Raw genomic sequence first — 21,089 nt, forward strand, 5'->3', positions numbered from 1 at the left:
CTTCCTGATTTCAAAACTTACTACAAAAGCTATAGTAATCAAGACTATATGTTTGGCATATGGATGGACATATAGATCAATAAAATAAAATTGATTGTCCAGAAATAGACCCATACTTTTATGGCCAATTAATTTTTGACAAGGGTGCCAAGATAATTCAATGAGAGAAATTCTCTTTCTACATAAATAGTGTGGGGACAGCTGAATATCCACATACAAAAGAATTAAGTTGGACCCATTCATCATACCAATGAACTAAAAGTGAATTAAATATCTAAATGTAAGAGCTAAAACTATAAAACTCTTAGAAGAATTTGGATTAGGTAATGGTTTTTTACATAAGATACCCCAAACACAAGCAACAACAACAAAAAATAGGCATATTAGACTTTACCAAAATACAAAAACAAGCTTTTGTGCTTCAAAAGACATGATCAAGAAAGTGAAAAGACATCCCTGAGAATGGGAAGAAATATTTGCAAATTATGTATCTGGTAAGGTGCAGTATCTAAAATATATAAAAAACGTTTATAACCCAGCAATAAAGAGACAAATAACCTAATTTTAAAATGGACAAAGGATTTTTAAAAATTCTCCAAAGAGGGTATATAGATGGCTAATTAGCACAGGAAAAAATGCTCAACATCAATACTCATTAAGGAAATGTAAATTAAACCACAATGAGATACCACTTTACACCCACTAGGATGGCTAGACTAAAAAGACAATAACAGAGATATTGAGGATGTGGAGAAATTAGAATCCTCATATACTACTGATGGGAATGTAAAATGGTGTAGCTGCTTTGGGGAAAACGTTGGCAGTACCTAAAAAAATTTAAACATAGAGTTATGATATACCAAGGAATTTCACTTTTAGATATATACCCAAAAGAATCAAAAGCATATGTTTATAGCAGCATAATTTATGATAACTAAAAAATGGAAACAACCCAAATGTCTATCAACTGATGAATGGATAAAGTGTGATATGCCTATACAATGGAATATTACTCAGCTATATAAAGGAATGAAGTATTGATAAATACGACAACATGGATGAAGCTTGAAAACATTATGTTAAGTGAAAGAAGCCAGCCACAAAAGGCCACATAGTATGTGATTCCATTGTCCAGAATAAGCAAATCCATAGAGATGAAATAAATATGTGGTGCCCAAGGGCTGGGGGTAGGAGGTAGAGTGGGAGTGACTGCTAATGGGTATGGGTTGCTTATGGGACTGACGAAAATGTTCTGGAATGATAGTGGTGATGGTTGCACAAGGCTGGGAATGCAGTACAAACCACTGAATTGGACACTTTAAAGGGGTGAATTTTTATGGTATATAAGTTATATCTCAATAAAACATTGAGAAAAGTAAAAGAAAGATTAGTGAAGCAGGAGGTTATGAACTATTGGCTTATGCTGAGAAAAATCTGTTAGGGTTCCAGCTCCCTTATCTGTAAAAGATCTACTTCGTTATCTCTTTCTCTGAAATGCTTTCATTGAATTACTAAAGAATTTCAGAATATACCTTTTAAGCTCACTGATCTATGCCACAGAAGGAAAGCCCAAGTCCAGATGGGTTAAGCCAAGGGTTCCCAACCTCCCTACTCCCCTGACCTGACCGTGGATGCCGCTGGCATTACCACCTAAGCTCCGCCTCCTGTCTCCCACCCGCCTCCCGGCCTGAGCTCCGCCTCCTGTCTCCGCCCTTCTCAACCATGGTCCATGGAAAAATTGTCTTCAGCGAAACCGGTCCTGGTGCCAAAAACGTTGGCAAGATCTTAGAGCTGGTCAGCGGCACAGCCAGACATAGATCCCAGGAATTATGTAGCCATCGACATCATCTGGGACTCAGTCTCTCCTGACACTGGGAAACTGCTACAAGAATTAAAACCTGCTGTTAAATGTCTGAAAAAAGAATAGCTATATGAAAATGATCCTGTACGGTATAAAACAAATATTACACAGCCTCACATTTTTTTTCTTTAATAGTAGTGAGTTGTGTGCAGAGCATTTAAGTATTTTATACATGAAAAAAAAAAAACTGAGCTAGAGCCAACTTTTCTTCATCATTAGTACCATCACTAAAAAAAAATTTTTTTTTATTGATAAAGAGGGGAAGGGAGGGAGAAAGAGACAGAGAGAAACTTAGATCAGCCATGACAAGGAATTGGACCTACAGCCTTTCTTTTGGGGGGACAATGCCCAACCAACTGAGCCACACTGGTCAGGAAAGCACCATCATCATTTTTGTCTTTATCTTCCACCTCATCTCCTCATTCCCCTCTGTTTTTTTTTTTTTTGTTTGTTTGTTTTTTTTTTTTTTTTTTGCCAGTCTTGCCTCCTCCTTTTCACTGCATCTGGCAGGTGGTGTAATTTTATTGCCTCTTCGTGTGACAATGGTTTTATAAAATCATTTTCTATACGGAGAATTGAGAGACAATTCAAATAATTCAGTCTTTCCTTCAACATCGTTGATCAAAACTTGTTGTGTATGCTTGATAATTTAGGGGAGCTTATTTCAGACTCTTCACTCTATTGAAAATGGCAGATACAATTTTAGGATTGGTGTCAGATTTGGGAAAATCTCCATCAGGTTCCTTTCATCTGTAGACTTTAAATAGTTCAAGTTATCTTGAGTTTGTGTGTGTGTGTGTGTGGTGATTAACTTTTAAACGATTTTAAACTGGTAGTGTTCATTAAAGCGTTTGTTGATATTGAGGTCTTGTTATAAGTGTTTGCTGATGTTGAGGTTTTGTTACACTGTCATATTATGTTTTGTTGACTTTCTTGATGTTTGTATTTTTTGTTAAGCCAGAAAAAACTTTCTTTCTCCAATGTGTTCATACAATTCACTTCTTCATTGATTGGATATCAAACAATGCAAAAGTTTTTTCCATAATTCCATTCAAAAGTTTTCTCTTTCTCTTAATAAGCTGCTCTTTGGTATTATCCAAATATATTTTGGGGGCACAATTATCTTGTCAATGTCAAAATCATTTTATTTCATTATTCACCACTATTGCTTCTATTGTTATATACCATTTATTTAAGATACGTTCCGCTAAACCCAGAGAAAATGCATACCTTTGCATAGGACACCAGCATATCCATGCATGTTACCCAAGGCAAGGGGAAGTCAGTACAGACACTGGTCATAACCAATTGGCTAAAATAATTTACTTTGGCAAATTAAAAAAAAAAAAAACCAAAAAAACTAGACCATGTAGACATATTTCTAGGGCTTTCCCCAGGGTTTAAAATGGGTTCATGCAAGGGAGAGGACCTGAAGCTTAAACTAACACTATGGTGCATCCACCTCTGGGGGTGTGCTCTGGGTACATGTGTGCTATTGTATGAGCACACATGTACAGAGACATAAAAAATATGTTTCTATGGAGAGCATGGCCCATTGTTTCCTCAGATCCAGCCCAGGTAAAAATGGCTCCAAGAACAAGGGACATTTCATCTACACTGCAAATGGGCTGGGCTCAGCTAGATGCCCCCCTTCCCACATCACCACCAGGGATTGAGGTGGGGGACACACCAGGAAGGATCTCAAATCCCATCATTTATGGGGTGATCCAGTCTCTAGCTGCTTTCCTCCCTCCTGACTTTCCTCACTTCTTCTTTTCTAACTTTCTCTGTAGAGGCCACAGAGCAAGGCAGCTAAGAGTACAGTCTCTGGAGCCTGGATTCAAGTCCTGCTTCATGACTTAAACTGGTCCAGTTAGTTTTTCCCTGGGAATTTTCTACCCAGCATTTAATGGTGAGATCTAGGTAATCCCTGAGTTGCTGGAGAAAACCAACATGGAGTAGGAGAGAGAAAAGCCAAGTAGAGGCAAGAAGGGGTATATATGAATGAGCAGGAGGTGTCCCAGTCCCACTCTGCAGGCCATGGAAGCTCTACCACATGTGAGCTGTCCATATCCTTCCAACATGCCTCTTTGAGGGTTTAAGCTAGTTGAAACTGGGTTTCCGTCACTTAAAACTGGAAGTATGCTGGACTAAATCTGTCCCCATATCTGCTGCTTCTCCTGAGGTCTCCATCTCTGCACTGGCACCACTGCCCACTCAGAAGCAAACCAGAGCCTCATCCTTGGCTCCTCCCACTTCCTGCCTCCTTTAGGACCTCCATACCTAAGGCACTGTGAAGAATTACACAGGTTGTTCACTGCACAAGTGTCCCAGCTGGAGAGGTGAGAGGAGGCTGAAGTCCAGTCATTTCCTGCCTAGCCATGAACCCTGGTGCACAGCAGTGTCCTCAGGAAAGAGGGACAGCTTTATCCTCTTTTAAAAATATTTTAAATAAAAAATATTTTATTTATTTGTTCTTAGAGACAGGGAAAGGGAGGGTGGAGAAAAAGGGAGAGAAATATCAATCGGTTGTCTCCTGCATGTGACCCAACCAGGGGACTGAACCTGCAACCCAGGCATGTGCCCGGAAATCGAACTGGTGACCTTTTGCTTAGTAGAAAGACACCCAAGCAACTGAGCTACACTAATCAGACTGGGACACCTTTTTCTAATTGCGCACTAGGCTCCTGGGGCCCTCTTCATTTTGGTAATTGATTCCTTCAGTGCAGAAACTCTGCCTACTCCTCTCTTCACCTGGTTACCCCTCCCATACTCCATTATCATCTCTCATTACACCCTTTACGTTTCCTTATAGTACTTCTCAGCATTTATAACATTGCATCTGTCTACTCAGCTCTTTGTCACATGGCTATTTCCCAGTGGATTTTAAGCTGTGTGAGGGTAAGGACTGTGCCTTTAGGATTCCCCACTGAACCCTCAGCACCTATACTTTATCTGACACAACTGCCTCCACTTCACCAGTCACTGCCCCAGTTGAGGTCAGGTTATGTCTCCTCTGTGGCCACTGGTGGCCCCTGATATGCCTCCCATCCTATCCATTCTGCCAGCCCAGACTAGCCTTTCTAAAATACAGATTGATTTGAAGCCTTTCCCTATTTAGATTCTTTTATGATTCCTTACTGCCTTCAGGATACAGCCCAGATGAGGTCCATTGTGGCCCTGCCTCTGCTTTTTCCCCATCTCACCACTGGTTCCTCCCTGTGAGCTGCTTTGTTTCCACGAAGGCACAGTTTGCTTTCTGTCACCTCTGGGTCTTTGCACATATTGCTTCCTCAGCTTGGAGCATCCTCCTATTTTGATTCCTCTTTCTTGACCAACTCCTTCACATTTCTTATTAGGGGTGACCTGCTTGTCTCTACCTCCTGTTCTTACTGTGTTCCTCTGCCACATAAACCCCAATTATGGCACTTACTTTATTATAAGGTAACTCGTTGTTAAAAGATACAATTTCCCCAAATGCCTGGTTGCTTCCTGAGGGCAGGAACTGTGTCCACTGGCCTCTTTGTCCTCCCAGCATAGGACCTGGCATCTGCTGAATGAATGAATTCTTGAATGAGCCTCAAGGGGTCTCAAGGGAGTATAAGAACTCCCATGGCACATCTGGGGAAGCAGCCACAAGAAAAGCTGAGGATCATTAGTAACAGAGCAACTCTGGTGGCCCCTCAGGGGCCCTATGGTGGGGAGAGCAGAGAGCAGATCCTCAGGTATGTAACGAGGCCCTTCCTGCTGGCATCACTTCTTGCCTGCATTCCCCAGTGTCCACCACATGGTGATCAGAGCCCCAAAAGTGGGCTTGAAAGGTTTTCAGGGGGAAAAATGGTCTGTAAGGGAGGGATTAGAAATCACTAAGGTCTTAGTGGCAAGTATATGTATGTTAGGGGTGAGGTTGGAGTGGCATATGACTAGGGAAGAAGTTTTGCACTTCAAGGGGAGGATGGGAGGCAGAAGTGCCTCTGTGTGTGTGTGTGTGTGTGTATGACCACTCCCTTGTGGCTGTGTGTGGGTCTGTGAGCATCATGTTGTTTTCTCTTGTTTCTCAAGACACAGCTCAAGTGACATCTCTTCCAGGAAGCCTTTCACAGCACCTTGGCTAAATCAGTGGCCCCTCCTCTGCTCTCAGTGTTCCTATCTTGATGAGAGCATCTGTACCACATACGGTGAGGCAGCTTTGCATGTGCCACCCTCCTTGCAGGTTCTGGGTCTTATGAGATCTGACAGTGCCAATGTGCCTGTCTGGCCATCAATGTTGTCCCTTTGTGGTTACACCTATCATTAAGAGCCTGTAAGTACCATACAACTTACCATGACCCTTATACCCATTTAGTGTTTCCTCATAATGCTGTGAGCACCCTATCACATCCCCTGTACCCATGAGGATTCTGAGGGACACTTGGGGCCACAATTTCCCAGTGATCCTTCTGGCTTCACTTTCTGTATTGATAAGTGTGATTCTCAGCCTTACATGCACTTCAGAACCATCTGGAAAGATTTTGAAAAATACCGATGCTTGCCTGGCCTGGTGTATCTGGGGCTAATAGATACATTAAAGTAGAATCTCTGGGGGCTGGGGCCAGGCATGAATCTCTTTATTAACTACTCAGGTCATTCTAATATGCATCTGACATGAAAAGCAACTGACTTGTTTATGCTGATGTTCCTCATGGTCATAGGAACCTCCCCAAATATTGGAGACACATGAATCCCTTCTTTCTTTCTCCTTGGCCCTAGGCTTCCTATTGCAATCCGCCTGCCACCTACAGGGCCAGTTGCCCCTATCCCTACGGAAAGCCAGAGCCACGGCGGTATAAATTAGCGTTTTTATTTGAACACGGGAGCGAGCGCCTGCGGCTCGCTCCCGCCCCCCTTTGGTATAAACATACAAAGTCCCTTTCACACCGCACACCATGCCTCAGAGATAAATACAGCCCTAGGGGCTCCTGCTCCGGCAAAGCAACTCTTATTTACAGGAATAGATTACAAAAGTATTACAAAAAGTGGTCCTGAACAAGGGGTGGGAGTGGTTACCATTACACTTGTTACACTTGGGAGGAGAGCGCAGTGCGCTGGTGGTGGGAAAGAGCTGACGTCCCCACAGTTCGAGAAAGAAGGAGCCACAACTGTGTAAGAGACCTGACCGTCTGAGGACCAGGCTTAGGTCTGCGCGGGTCCCACCTTCCATGGGAGAAAGGGGTGAGGAAGAGGAAGGGCCTGGTCCCTCCAGGATCAGCTCTGGCCCACAGAGGAACACATAAAGGTCACGGCAGCAGGTCTCAGAGAAGGTTGCTGCCTGGGAAAAATAAGGACTGCGTCCTTGCCCTGGGGTGCAAGAGGAGGAAACACATCCGTTCTCCCGCCTCTCCTCCCTCGGGAGGGGTCGCTTTTAAAGCGCGGTTGGGGGCAGTGATTGGCACTTAAGCTCAATCTTTCGGGCGCGAGGGGCCCCTAGGGGCACCACCCCTCGGGCAGGTGGACAGCGGTGTCCTCTGACACTGCCGTCCACACCCTTAGAGCACCTGGTAGATCGGGTTGGGGTTCGCGGCCACGGGGCACTGTGGGGCAGTATCAGGGGTAGGGGTAGGGGCGCCGCGATCGCCCTCGTTGGTGGCAGCCGCCTCCTGCGGACCAGGAGACGACTCCGGCGGCGCGTCTGCAAGCAGAAGCGCGGGCGCCGCGGGGCTCTCGGTGGAGATGCGCTCCACGATGCTGGAGAGACAGTCGAGGCTCGACACCGCAGCACTCTTCCCGGGCCTGGATTCTGCGCGGGGAGGAGTACGTTAGTATGCAGGGGTTGAGTCTCAGACAACTCTCCCACTTCTGGTCCCGTGCTTTGGAAGAGACAGGAAAACTGAGGGCCTCCCATTGTCCGGGACGATCCAGAGAGTGCGGGACGAAAAGAGAGGGTGCTACACGCTTAGTATTTCATTCCTTGTACCATCTTCCAGGGTGTGTGTGTGTGTGTGTGTGTGTGTGTGTGTGTGTGTGTTGGGCGGGGGTCCCTAGGTAGAGGGAAGCCAGGACAGCTCAAAAGGGAACGTGAGAAGGAGGCGCGAATACGCACCGCCGGGCGCCTCGCTGAAGTAGGTGCCATCGTAGCAGTTCCGCCGCCGGGAACCGCTTGGAGGGCCGCTGTAGTCCATCTGCAAAGGGCAAGAGCGACCAACTCAGTCGCGTGGGAACGCACGAGGCCGGCGCATCACTCTCTGTGTCTCATCCCCAACTCCCTAAGTCTCAGCCACGAGTTTCCTGCCCTACTTAATGGAGTTGGGATGGGGTAAGGATGGACAGGAGCTGTCTGCACAGAGGGCAGACGAATCTTAATTTTGGAAATAGGGATAAGTGGAGAAAAAGCAGATCACGGTGCAGCAGTATTCTAATAGCGCTCCCAGTCGGGTGGATTGCATCTGTACCGTGCGTCCCCCAAACACTAGGCCACCCCAGCAACAGCTGCCCAAAACACAGGGAAGGGTCCTCGTCCAACCCTCCTCCCAGAGAGCAAGCTCTCCGCCCTTGGAAACGCTACCCAGGTAACCCTCCTCATCCTCCTAGAGCTGCCCCACTTCTCTAGCCCGAGGGTCCAGCCTTACCATGCCGTCTGAGCAGTTGGAGCGAGGGCTGGACGCGTCAGAGTCGCCGCTGTAGTGCTCTCCGCCCCGACCGGAGGGCAGCGAGCCAGGCGCGTAGAAGGCAGCTGAGGCTCCAGTGGGCGCGGCGTCCTGGTCGCGTAGCAGCGCCTGCAGGCCCTCGATGTAGCGAATGGCGTTGCGCAGAATCTCCACCTTGGGCAGCCGCTGGTTAGGATTGCTAGACGTGCAGCGCTTGAGCGTCTCGAAGGCCTCGTTGACTTTGCTTAGGCGGCGGCGCTCGCGCATGGTGGCCGCCTTGCGGCGGTCAGCGTTAGTGGTTTTGCGCTTGCACGCCTTGCAAGCCCACAGTAGACAGCGACCAGCTTGGTGGTGCCCGCTAGGCGCGCGCACATGCTCGTCCTCGCGCGCGCCCGGGGCCGGGTGGACGGCAGCAGGGAAGTGCGAGTGTTCCTCTGGCTTCAGGAGTGCGCCCACGTGCACAAAGCGCGGGTCTAGGTCCTCAAAGAAGCGCAAGTCCGGGGAGTCGAAACACGGGTCATCGTAGAAGTCGTCCGCTGTGGCAAAGTTGCAGAGAGAGCCGTCGGGACCCGTCAAGTCTACATCGCGCAGCGGCGGCGACAGTAACTCCATATCCGGCCGGGAGCGGAGCAGTCCTGGCTTTGCCCAACCCCAGCGGCAGGGATTGCCTGAACTTTCAGCCGCTTTGGGTAAAGTGCTGGAGGTCTGAATGTATACCCAACTGCCTCCAACCCTGCTCGGTCCTCTCCGGACAGACGGACTCTGGGGGAACTGGCGACAGTGCCCTAGGGCTTCTCCACCCCTATCTTCAAGCCGGGCGCCGGGGGGCTATTTAACGGGTTGTAGCCTACAGGTCCCCGAGCGGGAGTTGGCTGCTGGGGGCGGGGGCGCCCGAGGCCAATAGGAACAAGCAGGGAGGAGCTTGGGATCCCCAGGGTGGCCGCAGGGGCCACCCCCCTACTTCTCCACAGTTCGCGCGCGCGCGCGCACGCTCTATCTCCTCCCTAGGCCAAGAGGCAGAAGCTGGCAGCTCAACGCGGCCGCACTTGGCTCCCGGGCACACTCTTTCCCAGCCTTTCCCAAAAGACTTCCTGAGTCTACGAGATACACTGGCCGCGGGCGCTCACCTCCCAGCTGACTTTGGGCTCTTCTGCCCTATGATTTGGTGGGGTGGGGGGAGAGCACCCAGAAGCAGGGTAGGCGTAGAAATCAGATCCGGAGAGATTTGGAGAGACACGTGGCAGTGGGGCAGAGACACTCAAGACTGAGACAGTGTGATGGTGAGAGATAAACCAAGGGGCTGAGAGATATTCAGAGAGCAGAAAGCTGGAGTCAGAGGCAGAGAAGCGCTCCAAGAATCTAAGTGGGTAAACCAGAAACAAATGAAGCGTGGTTGCCTTATTATCAGGCCAGTTCCTGCTCATCCTCCCTGGACGTTTAGAAACCCAGCTGCATCTGTACAAGGAGTTCAGGACTGCTGCTAAAGTTTCGCGCCAATCTCACCGAACAGCTCCTGCTCCTGCTTGGAGGGAGGGAAGCAAACTCCTGCCCATCCCAACCTGCGCATTCTGTTTCAGCAGCTGGGTATCCAATGCCACTCTAGGAGGAGAGACCTCTTCAGCTGGGAAGAAAACTCCATCTGCTTGTGTCTTGCCTCCCCCTCGTGCGCAGTGCTGTGCCAGAAAAGTTCATTGCGCAAAGGTCTGGAATGCCCAGACTCATCCTGAGACCCTCACTTCAGAGTGGAGACTTTAAGGGTGGCGTTTGCAGACCAATGACTTGAGTTCGAGTTCAGACTCCACGGTTTCCTGCGTGATTTTGTGGAAGTCATTCGCCTTCTGAGCCTCTTTCCCACTTTGTAAATTTGGGGATAATAATAGCAATCCCTTGGACTGATTGTGGTGATGGTGGTAACAATCTAGAGACAAAGGATGTGGAAGCCCTCAGTAACACGTGCAAGGCTATACTAACAAGAGGGCTTGCTTCTGTCCCAGGCACCTGGTGGACCGCGCGCTGCCTGTGGGCTTTCCAGCTGTTGGCCGGGGCACTGAGCCCTGACGTGGGCCCTTGTAGACTCAGGGCTCAGCTTCCACAGAAGCTACAGCTAGCTGCATTTCTTCCCAGTAGGCCCACTGCAGAGACTGGGGATAGAAGAAGGCAGCCACCCCATGGAATCTCTGGCTCCCTCACAAGCCCTGAGGTATCCTTACCCCCATAGGGTCTCTCAGCCTCTTTCTTATTCTGCAGTCCACACCTTCCTCTCAGCACTCTGGCTAGAGGTCTCCCTTGGACCAGACACTCCTTTGGGTCTCTTCTCCTGGAGCCCAGAGACATAAGCAAGAGTGACTTTTGTGCCTTTTTCACTAACTTGTGGAAGCTGTGCTAACTGGTTCCCTGGTTGCTAGGAAGCCCTCTCTTCCACCAAACCTAAAGGGCTCTTTTTGGTGTCCTGTCTTCTTCACTTGTAGCAGTGCTGAAGGTCCCCCTCATGAAGTGCTCACCTCCCTTTATTCCATAACACCACATTCATTTATTCATTCAACACATATTATGGAGCATCTATTATGTGCCAGGCACTGTTCCAGGTGTTGGGGATAAAGCAATGAACAAAATCAAAACCCTGCTTTCATGGTGATTACATTTTAGGGTAGAGAGACAATAAATGAATAAACAAGGAAGCATATGATGTCAGGAGGTTATAAGTTCCATGAAGAAAAATAAAACAAGGCAAGGGAACAAAGTGATGAAGATTACTTCATTATATGGAATGGTCAGGGAAGGCCTCTCTGGGATGATTACATTTGAATAGAGAGCTGATTGAAGGCAGGGGACAGAAGCAGACATCTGGAGCCCAATGAGGGGTGGTGGTGGTGGAAAGCATGTGCAAAGGTCCTGTGGCAGGATTGTGTTTGGCAGATTTAAAGTACAGCAAGGAGGCTGGTATGTCTGGAGAAGGGTGAGCAAGTGAGAGAGTGGTGAGAGATGGGGTCAGAGAAAGAGAGTAAAAAAATTGTATTCTGGAAAGCCACTGCAGGCCTTGAGCAGAAGAGAAGAATGTCATGATCTGACTTACATTTTAACAGGAGCATATCGGTTATAGAGAGCAAGGGCATAATCAGGGAGGCTATTGCAATATTCAAAGTGGGTGGTAATGGTGGCTTAGATGTGGGTGGTCGCTGTATAATGGTTGAATTCCAGATATATTTCAAAGAAGGAGCCAGCAAGATTTATTCATAATTGGATGTGGGCAATGAGATGAGAGCAGTTAAGGGTGACTCCTGGACAAATGAAGTTCGGGTAGAGCAGGTTTATGGGTGGCAGATCAAGAGTCCAAGTTTGGGCAAAATTTGAAATGCATATTCAATACCCAGGTGGAGATGTCAAGTAGGGAGGGAGATTTATGAGGCTGGAGTTCCAGAGGGGAGATCTATGCACGTGGAAGACCTATCCACTTGACTTCTAAGACATCTCTCAAGTCTCTCTATCTCCAGTGTCACCGTGCTGTACTAAGCTGCCACATGCTGGTGTGGACGACCCCTACAGCCTCCTGGCTGCTCTTATTACTTCCACTCTAGTCCCAGTATATCCATCCACTACACAGCAGCCTGAATAAGCTCTTAAAAACATAAATGGGATTATACAGTAGTCCTTCTATATATCGCGGTTCACTTATTGCAGCCTCGCTGTATCGCGGGATTTTAAAGAATATTATATTTAATTATTTATTGCGGATTTTTCACTATATCACAGGATTTTGTGGTACTGCATATGTATGTTGTTAAAGTTACATAGGATTAAGAGTGTAGAATATGTTTAAGAACATAAGTAGTGTTTATAAAAGTGTGGAAAAGGTTAATAAGGGACTGGGAACGGTTTATAAGTGTGTTGGAAGGGTTTATAAAACTTTAAAATCTATATAAATACTAAAATAAATGTAAGGTTCCTACTTCGTGGATTTTCACCTATCGCGGGGTGGGGTGGGGTCTAGAACGTAATACCCGCGATAAGTGAGGAAATACTGTATGGCCCTTCTGCTTCAAACTCCCTAATAGCTTCTCACTGCATTTAATATAAATTCCCATCTTCTCACCCTGGTCTATAAGGCCCTGCTTGAGCTGCCCTAGTCCATTTCTGAAATTTCACTGGAATTAGTTCCCTTTGATCACTCTGTCCACCTTTTCTGCTTTCCAGCACTCTGACCACAGTCCTGCCTCAGTACCTTGAGCTTGCTGATTATAGCACCCTCCTCTGGGCTCTTCCCAAGATTGGCCGTTTTTCATATATCACATCTCAGCTCAAAGGTTGACTCCTTGGAACATCTCTGACTCTCCTAAGGTAGCTGGGTCACATCAACCTGCTCATTTCGTTCTTAGCACAGCCACTCCTTAATGATTTCCTTGATTAGTTTTGTTCATCATGGTATTTCTAGAAACCAGTACAGTGGCTGTCACATAGTAGGAACTTGGTAAATATCGAATGAATGAATAGGTGGCCCTTTGAATCTCTATGTATATATTTGAACTTCTTGAAATGTGTCATTAATGAAGATGGTTGTATTTCTTCTAGACTAGACAGTTGCATACATGATTAGACATATATGCTCGGTCACACTTGCTCTTCCGAGGCAAGACTCGGGCCTGTCAACCAGGGCCATATTCCATTGTGTTGAACAATCACACATGACTGTCTGTAAAATCACACTACAATAGTATACCAAAGAGAGATTTGGTGCTTATTATAAGCTTAAGTCTTCATTTGACTAACACAATGATGAATATGAATAATTGTTACATTAGTAATTTATATTGAAACAAATATTTTTTTCTACTTGCTCAGGCTTCTGCAGAATCCCTGGCACATATTAGGCACTCAATAAATACTTGTTGAATGAATGAATAAATAAGTAAATTTCATTGAAGAGTACCCGAGATTTCTAGGGGAGCTCATCAACCCATGTATCCATACAAATCTAGACTTTTCTCAAACCTAAGCAAACAAAGAAAACACAGCAATAAATTGGATGCTGAGACTTAGATGATTACAACTTTGCTTTTTGTATTTTTCAGTCATCAAGGTGCCTTTACATAAATAAATGTTATGTTGGAACTTTCCAAACACATTTAATATTTTATCATTTGTGGCTTAGAACTCTAAACTGCTTTGATAGTTGTAAACTTGATTTGTAGCTTTATCTTCTCCTTCAGTAATTAGGAAGCACTTTAAAAAAATGCACACATACCCTTGTGGTACATGCCACCTTTATATTAGACTTCCACATGGGGTTTTGTTTGCTACAAGGCTTCTGTTGTGTGAAGAGTTTGGGAATCCCTTGACTCAATGACCATTACAGATCTCTCCAGGACAGGGACCCATGCCTGCCCAAGGTCACTCACCTGGTTGTGCCACCACATGTTTGGGGAGAGGTTTGCCAACACCATCACCTCCTCCCTGTTGCTGAAAGAGCGGGGAGAAGTATAACCGCCCCAGGACTTGGTGCCTTTTAGTCCTATTGCTGAGTTGGGGGAAGGAAGGGAAAGGACATCCAGTTTGGAAGCTAAAAGAGTCCAAACTTTTATATTGCAGAGTCTAGCCAAGGGTGTCCCTCTGGGGCCCTGGTGCTGGACTTGTTCTGGGCTGAGGGTCCTATGGGAGGACCATCCTCCAGCACTTCTTCCTCCAAATCAAGGCTGAGCAGACTGGCGGGCTATGTAAGCTGGGGCAAGTGCACACCTCACCCCAGGCCTTGGTTTTCCAGTCTTTACAATAAAGAGCTCCTTTGGCAGCAGGTGGGGAGGAAGGGCTCTCTGGCCTCTTCTTCCTCCACCCTTCCTAGTCCCCCCTCCTCAGTTCCCTTGGCCTGCTTGCCTGGGGCTATAAATGGAGAGCCAGCCTCTGGACAGGAATGCAGAGCGTTCTGGGCTGGGCCCCACAGTGTTGCACCCGCAGGGAGCGGCTGGCCTCAGGGCTCCCAGCAGCGTTTATATATATATAGCCCCTGGAAACCCAATCCAGCCTGCACCTGTCCTGGTCTTCAGGCGCCCTGCCCCTGCCCAGGCTGGACATGTGGCCTCTCCCCCTGGCCTGGCACAGGCTGCTCATCTGGCCCAGGATGGGGGGTGCTACAGGGCCAGAGGGTGAAAACGTGAGTGGGCCAGGTGGGACAGGCCCAGCCCCAGGTCCCCTCTCTGTCCCCAGGCTTCCCCTTCTTATTCCTGGATTCACCCCTTGGTCCCCTGCCAACTATGCTCCCTGGGGAAGTCTAGAACTTGGGTATGGGTCCTGCCCTGGGCCCCATCTATGGTGGTCAGAGGGTATAGACATGGTCCCAGATTCAGGGCCAGGATCCTGGAGATTCTCCACATATGGCCACAGTGCCACTTTGAACTGTTCTCCAGCCTCCCGCATATCAGCAGGGCTTGAGCACTTAGCTGATGATCTGGGAGTTGGAGAAAAGGGGTCCACATGGAGGTGGACGGGCAACAGGAGACAACAAGTAGCAGCGTACCTCCTGCCTGCCTGGTGAGCAGGGGTGGCTGTGCGGGCGGTGTGGGCGCTGTGGGCGCTGTGGGGCTCAGGCCCACTGTCCGTCAGCCACTCCAGGTTGTTCACTCACTCAGCAAATACTTATGCAGCTCGTGTTCTGGGCCAGGTGCTGGGAATAAAGCAAAACAAAATTCCTTGCCCTTGTGGAGCTGACATTCTAATAAAAAAAAAAAAAACAGCAGTAAACAATAAGCATACTAAGAAGTAAATTATGGAGTTTGTTAGAAGGTGAGATGTGCTGAGGGAAAAATTTTAAAAGCAGAACAGGGTGAGTGGGATTGTGGTGCCAGGGCGGGACTGGTTGTAGAATTAAAGAGTGGTCAGGTTGACGAGGTGACATTCAAGCAGAGAGATAGAAGAGATTTGGGGCTGAGTCATGTACCCATCTGGGGAAGAGCATTCCAGGCAGAAAGAACATATTGAGCACCTTCTACAGGACAGTCATCTCTGCCAGGAGCAGGGGATTCTACAAGGAACAAGAAAGGTAGGCTCCTGCTCTTCTAGGAAGATGTGGCCTGAATGTCTGGTCCTGCCGAGGCTGGGTGAGGGGTGCGGGGCTGGCTGAGGTGGGGACTGAGGACGGCTTTGTTGGCTGATGTGTGACCACACTGTGAGGTGAGGACGGGATGCTTCTAGCACATGAAAGTTTGCATACAGTGCATTGCGTACACAGCTTGGCATTGTGGGAGAAGAAACCCTAATGCCTGCACAGCTTTTCACCTGCACAACCCCGCATGCCCTGTGCACCTCACTCCATGCACCTGCACGCACCCCTTACCTCCAGCTCTTCCCCAGCCCTGGGAGCCAGTGAAGGAAGTTAGCAGGAGCCCAGACTGCTTGACAGAGGCAGGGAAAGCTGAGGCCCAAGTCAAGAACCACCTGATATCTGCCTCCTGAAAAGACCTGAGGAGTTCATTCATCCAGTCTCTCCTTTGAGCTTATTCTTTTTTTTTTTTTTTTAATTTTTTGGATTTTCAATTACAGTTGTCCCATTTTCCCCCTATTTCTCTCCCCCAGAGCTTATTCTTTATGTCGTTAAAGCCTTTTTGTACCTCAGAGGTGAGCACAGCGGTCTTTGCGGGCCGGATTCACTGTGGATTACTAAAACAACACAAAAAAGGTGACAGTAACTTAATGAGTAGGAGCATTAAGGGCATGTAAAGGGTTCTGTTAAGACAGAAGGACCATGAGAAGGCCTCTCCAAGTAGCTTTCTAATTCACACATGTAAGAATTTGTGAAAAGCCAGAGGCTGTCCCTCTGTCTCCTCTGCCGATGACGCTCCACAGGTTGTGCCAAGGGTCCAGCGTCTGTGTCCAGGACAGAGCTGACACGCACATTTCCTTGGGCAGACCATTGTCCTTACCCACATACCTCCTCTGTGCTACGTCACAGGCATGAGTGCCCCTCACACTGTGGACACCTCTCACCGTGTGCGCCTCACAGACTGAATACGTCTTTCACATTGTGTACACCTCAGCCTTCACGTGAACCTCTCCCTCCACGTGGCCTCACACTCCACGTACACCTCAGCCTCCACGGGGACTCACACTCCAGGTGGCTGTTGCCTTCATGTATATCTTACACGGTGTACACCTCACAAGCTGTGAGCTTGCACCTCGTGTACATCCCATACTCCCTTACACTGCACACCATATACACCTCACACTCTGTTCATGCCTTCCACACCATGTACGCCTCACTCATGAGTATCTCCCATAAAGGGCATCTTCCACACTGTGTGCACCTCTCACTCCATCTCCACCTCACACTCATTCCACACCACGTGTTATGTACCCCTCACACACCTTGTATCCTCACACATGTATATACCTCACATGCTGCAAACACCTCACCTACAGAATGCACCTCACACCCCAGGTCCGCACCATGCCCGTGTCTCACTCACTGCCCATATTTTATGTTCACACCTTGGCCCCAGTGTGAACGTTTGCCTCCACCCATGTGCCTGGTTGTCCCCCACTACATCCAGAAACAAGACACTAAGGGAACATATTGGCTGTGGCATCCATCTCTTCTTTGCAGTTCTTAAACTTTTAGAGCTAAATCTTCCAGGACTCCATTTAAGTAAGGACTGAGGGAGGAGCAGCTCTAGGCTGAGGGGAGAGCTGGGATGGGGGGCCTGGTGATAGGGATGGCACATGTGGCAAGATCCAGTGGGCAGCTGTGGGAGCCTGGGGAGGAGCCTTGGCTCTCCACGCCTGTACCATTGCCTCCATTCTGCCCAATCGGCCCACCTGCCAGCTTGGGGGGCTCCACGGAGCTGGGATTAAGGCACACACAGCCGTTGGGCTCCAGGGACAGACACCAGCTGTTGCCCCCAGCAGCTGCCCCAGCCATGCGCCTCCAAGGGGAGGTCGGGTGCCTTGGGGAGGCCTGATTCTCTCCCCTAAATCTGCTCACCCCTGGCCAGTGGCACCCAGGGCAGGGGGTTTCTGGCAGAGAGACAGAGGGCAACGGCCTCATGAGTGGTATCCAGCCTGCTGGGTACACCTACCATCTGCTTCTGCCCTCCAGCCTGTCCTGCCACTTCCATGAAGCACTCCTGGATTGCTGCTTCCCCCTGGTTTTGGGAAGTGATTTACAGTCCACCCGCCCCAACAGGTCTACTCTCTCTCCATTCCTCAAGCATCCCATAAGCACACACTCTGTTCCCAGGCTTCAAGCTAGGCACTGCGGCAGAATCTAAGGATGTTTCAGACAAGGTCTCTGGCCTCTGGGAGCTCCATCTAGTGGGGACAGGGAGACCCACTAATGAGTCATCAAAACACCCTGTGGGAGCACCCAGAGTGAGTAACGACCTTTCCTGTGAATCTCCAAGAAGACTTCCCCAAGGAGGACATATTGGTGCTCGTCTTCTTGGGTATTGAAGGATGAGCAGGAGTGCCCAGTGGGAGAACTGAAGGGAAATGCATTCCAGGCTCAGAGAAGAGCAGGAGCAAAGGCCAGAAGGCATGATAACATGTCACAGAGAATACTCCCCCTGTGGCTGACACTGTATCTGGGGTTCCTTTGGTCATTTGGGACCTTTGGTCATTTGCGATCCCTCAGACCCCCTAGAGGGGTAAATGAACTCTCTCTGAAGTAAAGCCCACTAGTTAAGACAAGCAAGACAACAGGTTAAGTCAAGGGTAGAGGGTGGAGTGAGTAGGGATTGCAGCGAGAGGACAGCAAACTTGGATAGTGGAGAAAGCCTGTGATGCAGCCCAAAGACCGGGGTCTTCCCTACGCTGGCTGCATGCTGCTGTGTGACACTCTCTGGATGCCCCACTCCCACCCCTTCCCAGGTCTCACTTTCTCCATGTAGAATGGAGGCACCAGACTCCTGGCTCCACTCACATTCGGGAAGAAGTCTTACCAGGGTCTCTGCTTCTCCCTGCCTCCCTCTCGGTCCTCCCTTCTGAGTATGGGGGGCAGAGGCCTGTTCTTCCACTTCTCCCACCTGGCCCAGTGCAGGGCTGGGGTGGGCAAAGCCTGAGTGAGGCTGTGGCTCAGCATGAGATGCAGAAACCTGTCCCTCAGACTGGAAAGTCACTTAACTTGGAGGTCCTCACCCCAATGGACACTGGGGGCCATGACCATCACAGTCTTTGGCTTCTCCTAAAGATACAGCACAACCTCTCTCAGGCCCTGTCTGAACTTGGCTTTCAAGACTATGGCACTGATCTTGCCTGGCACACAGAGACCGGTGCCTGGAGCTGTGTTCCCAGGCATCTCCTCTGGACTTAGGGGTCAGATCAACCCAGACTGCAATGCTGGCTCTGCCCCTAACTTACCTTGGGTAAGTCACTTCCCCTTTCTGAGTCTTACTTTTCACAACTATAAAAAGTGACCAGTCCCAGCACCTATGTCTTAGGACTGTAAGAGTTCCATATGCCAAGGCATGTTCCTCATGTGAAGCCTGTCTCAAGGGACACAGTAGGAGCTTGGGATTATTCTTGCCTTGTGTGCTCTCCCTTTGGATGGAAGTTATGAGCAAACAGTGGGTAGGGTGGGGATGGGACACTGGGGGCCTGGCCTGGCTATTCTGGGCTCTGGACTTCTTGGAGCTGGAGGCCATGGTGGGGTGTGGGACTGCTGGAAACGTAGGTAACCATGCAGCCTGTGAAGTATTGTCTGCAGCAGTGGGTGTCACCGCCTCCACTGTATGCACGGGCAGCCTGCCAGTCGCCCCCAAACAAAGCCTGGCCCGGAGGGAGCAGAGCGGGCTGATGACAGATGCAGAGAGGCTGGTGCAGGCAGGGCCAGAAGGTGGGGGCTGGGAGAAGCCCAAGGAGGCAGCTCTGTGCAAGGCATCCCCAGAGAAGGCTGGACCCAGCAGAGTCCACATATCAGCGGCCAGTGTCCCTGCCCTGTCTCAACACCAATGATAACATTTATTCCCATTGTACAGTGTAGGAATCTGTAGCAACTTGCCTAGGGCTCACATATGCTTAGTTATGGCAGCTCTGGGACAGGAACTTGTGTTTCTTGGCTCTACATACCCTGGTCTTGGAGACAGGGGGATGGAATTGAGTTTATTGAGGCCTCTTTATGCCCAGGATTCTCCAAATAGATAGGGATGAACTTGCCTCCACTTCATGCCCTTGAATCAGGGACAAGCCCCACCTATGGTAATCAAAGGCAAACATGGGGTCACCAGAAGCTGGCACTGATTTGATACCTCTATGGTCAAGAGGGTCCACCTCTGCCTTGACATTTGGCCTCAGACCCATCTGGCTCAGGGGTTTGGGGTCTCACTGTCTCTTCTTAGCTTGTTTGGGATGGGGGCTCAGAGTGTGCTTGTCCCAGGAACTAGGAAGAGGCAGGGAAGTTGAGGGGAAAAAGACATCTTGTCTTGGGGGACTTGCTGGGCCATCAAATTAGCTCCCTATCCATTTATTCCTTCCTCTGTCTCTTCTTTCCTTCCCAGCCTAACCTCCTTTTTACTCTTCGTCGTGAAGAATGTCAAACATTGAAATAGACATACTAGCACATGAGCCCCATTACCAGTCTCAGCAACCATCAACCCATGTCCAAAACTCCCGTTAACATCCTGCCCACTTCCTCCCTTCCTGTATTATATTGAAACAAATTTAGGACATTATATAATTTTACTTATATATATATATATATATATATATATATATTTGATTATATATTTATAAAAAATAAAAACCATTTTTTACATTAGCACAATTCCATTCGTGACTAGAAGTGTTAAAAAATTGACAGTAATTCCTTATACCATCAAATATTCAATTAAAAGTCAAATTTCCAGTGATCTCATAGATATTTTTTGTTTTTTTGAATCAGAATCCAAACAGGGCCTAGACATTGTAATTGATTAATCTGTCTTTTAAAAAATATATTTTATTTATTTATTTTTAGAGAGAGGAGAAGGGAGGGAGAAAGAGAGGGAGAAGAACATGATGTGTGAGAGATACATTGATCAGGTACCTCTCACACACCCCCAACTGAGGACCTGGCCTGCAACCCAGGCATGTGCCCTGACTGGGAATTGAACCAGCAACCTTTCAATTTGCAGGCCAGCACTCAACCCACTGAGCCACACCAGCCAGGGCAAAAAATATATTTTTATATACTGCTATAAGTTTTAGTCTGAAACATGGCCCCTTAGCAGACTACATTTTCCAGATTCCCTCGCAGCTATCTGTGGCCATGTGAGTAAGTTTTGGTCAATGAGATCTGAGTGGAAGTGATTTGCATGCAACTTCTTGGTTACAACTTCTTGTCTCATTTCTTTCTCCTCTCCAATGGCTGGAATATGGGTGAATGGCAGGAGCTAGAGAATACATCTATGGTAGACAGAATAATGGGCTGCCAAAGACGTCTACATTCTAATCCCCAGAATACGTAGGTGTTACATTACATGGCATAAAGAGCTTTGCAGAGGTGATTAAGTTAAGAATCTTGATGGGGAGATTATTATGAATTATCTAATTAGCCCAATGTAATCTCACATGTTCTTAAAGAAAAAGAGGGAGGCAAGTAAGTCAGAGAAGAAAGTGTGACTACAGAAGTAGAACTTGAAATAATGTGT

At 48.2% G+C, this 21,089-nt stretch overlaps 1 protein-coding gene across 1 annotated transcript; it reads right to left on the bottom strand.

The window, feature by feature from the left end:
• Nucleotides 1-6,687: 6,687 nt before the first annotated feature.
• Nucleotides 6,688-9,168, bottom strand: MYOD1 (myogenic differentiation 1). The gene is made up of 3 exons (XM_090267638.1): nucleotides 8,467-9,168; nucleotides 7,941-8,019; nucleotides 6,688-7,637 (listed from the first exon to the last, which is right to left on the bottom strand). Exons 1-3 carry the CDS (start codon nucleotides 9,094-9,096, stop codon nucleotides 7,387-7,389), a joined length of 960 nt encoding a protein of 319 aa, XP_090123764.1. The 5' UTR covers nucleotides 9,097-9,168; the 3' UTR covers nucleotides 6,688-7,386.
• Nucleotides 9,169-21,089: the final 11,921 nt, after the last annotated feature.

Source organism: Furipterus horrens, unplaced genomic scaffold (assembly GCF_987537825.1).
Source record: "Furipterus horrens unplaced genomic scaffold, mFurHor1.1.pri manual_scaffold_2, whole genome shotgun sequence".
NCBI lineage: Eukaryota > Metazoa > Chordata > Mammalia > Chiroptera > Furipteridae > Furipterus > Furipterus horrens.

Excerpts from the sequence above, each read along its gene's own strand:
- MYOD1 (XM_090267638.1), bottom strand. The coding sequence starts at position 9,096 with ATGGAGTTACTGTCGCCGCCGCTGCGCGATGTAGACTTGACGGGTCCC. Across the intron at positions 8,020-8,466 it reads CCAACTGCTCAGACGGCATG|ATGGACTACAGCGGCCCTCC; the intron begins GTAAGGCTGGAC and ends TGCCCTTTGCAG. Across the intron at positions 7,638-7,940 it reads CTTCAGCGAGGCGCCCGGCG|AATCCAGGCCCGGGAAGAGT; the intron begins GTGCGTATTCGC and ends CTCCCCGCGCAG.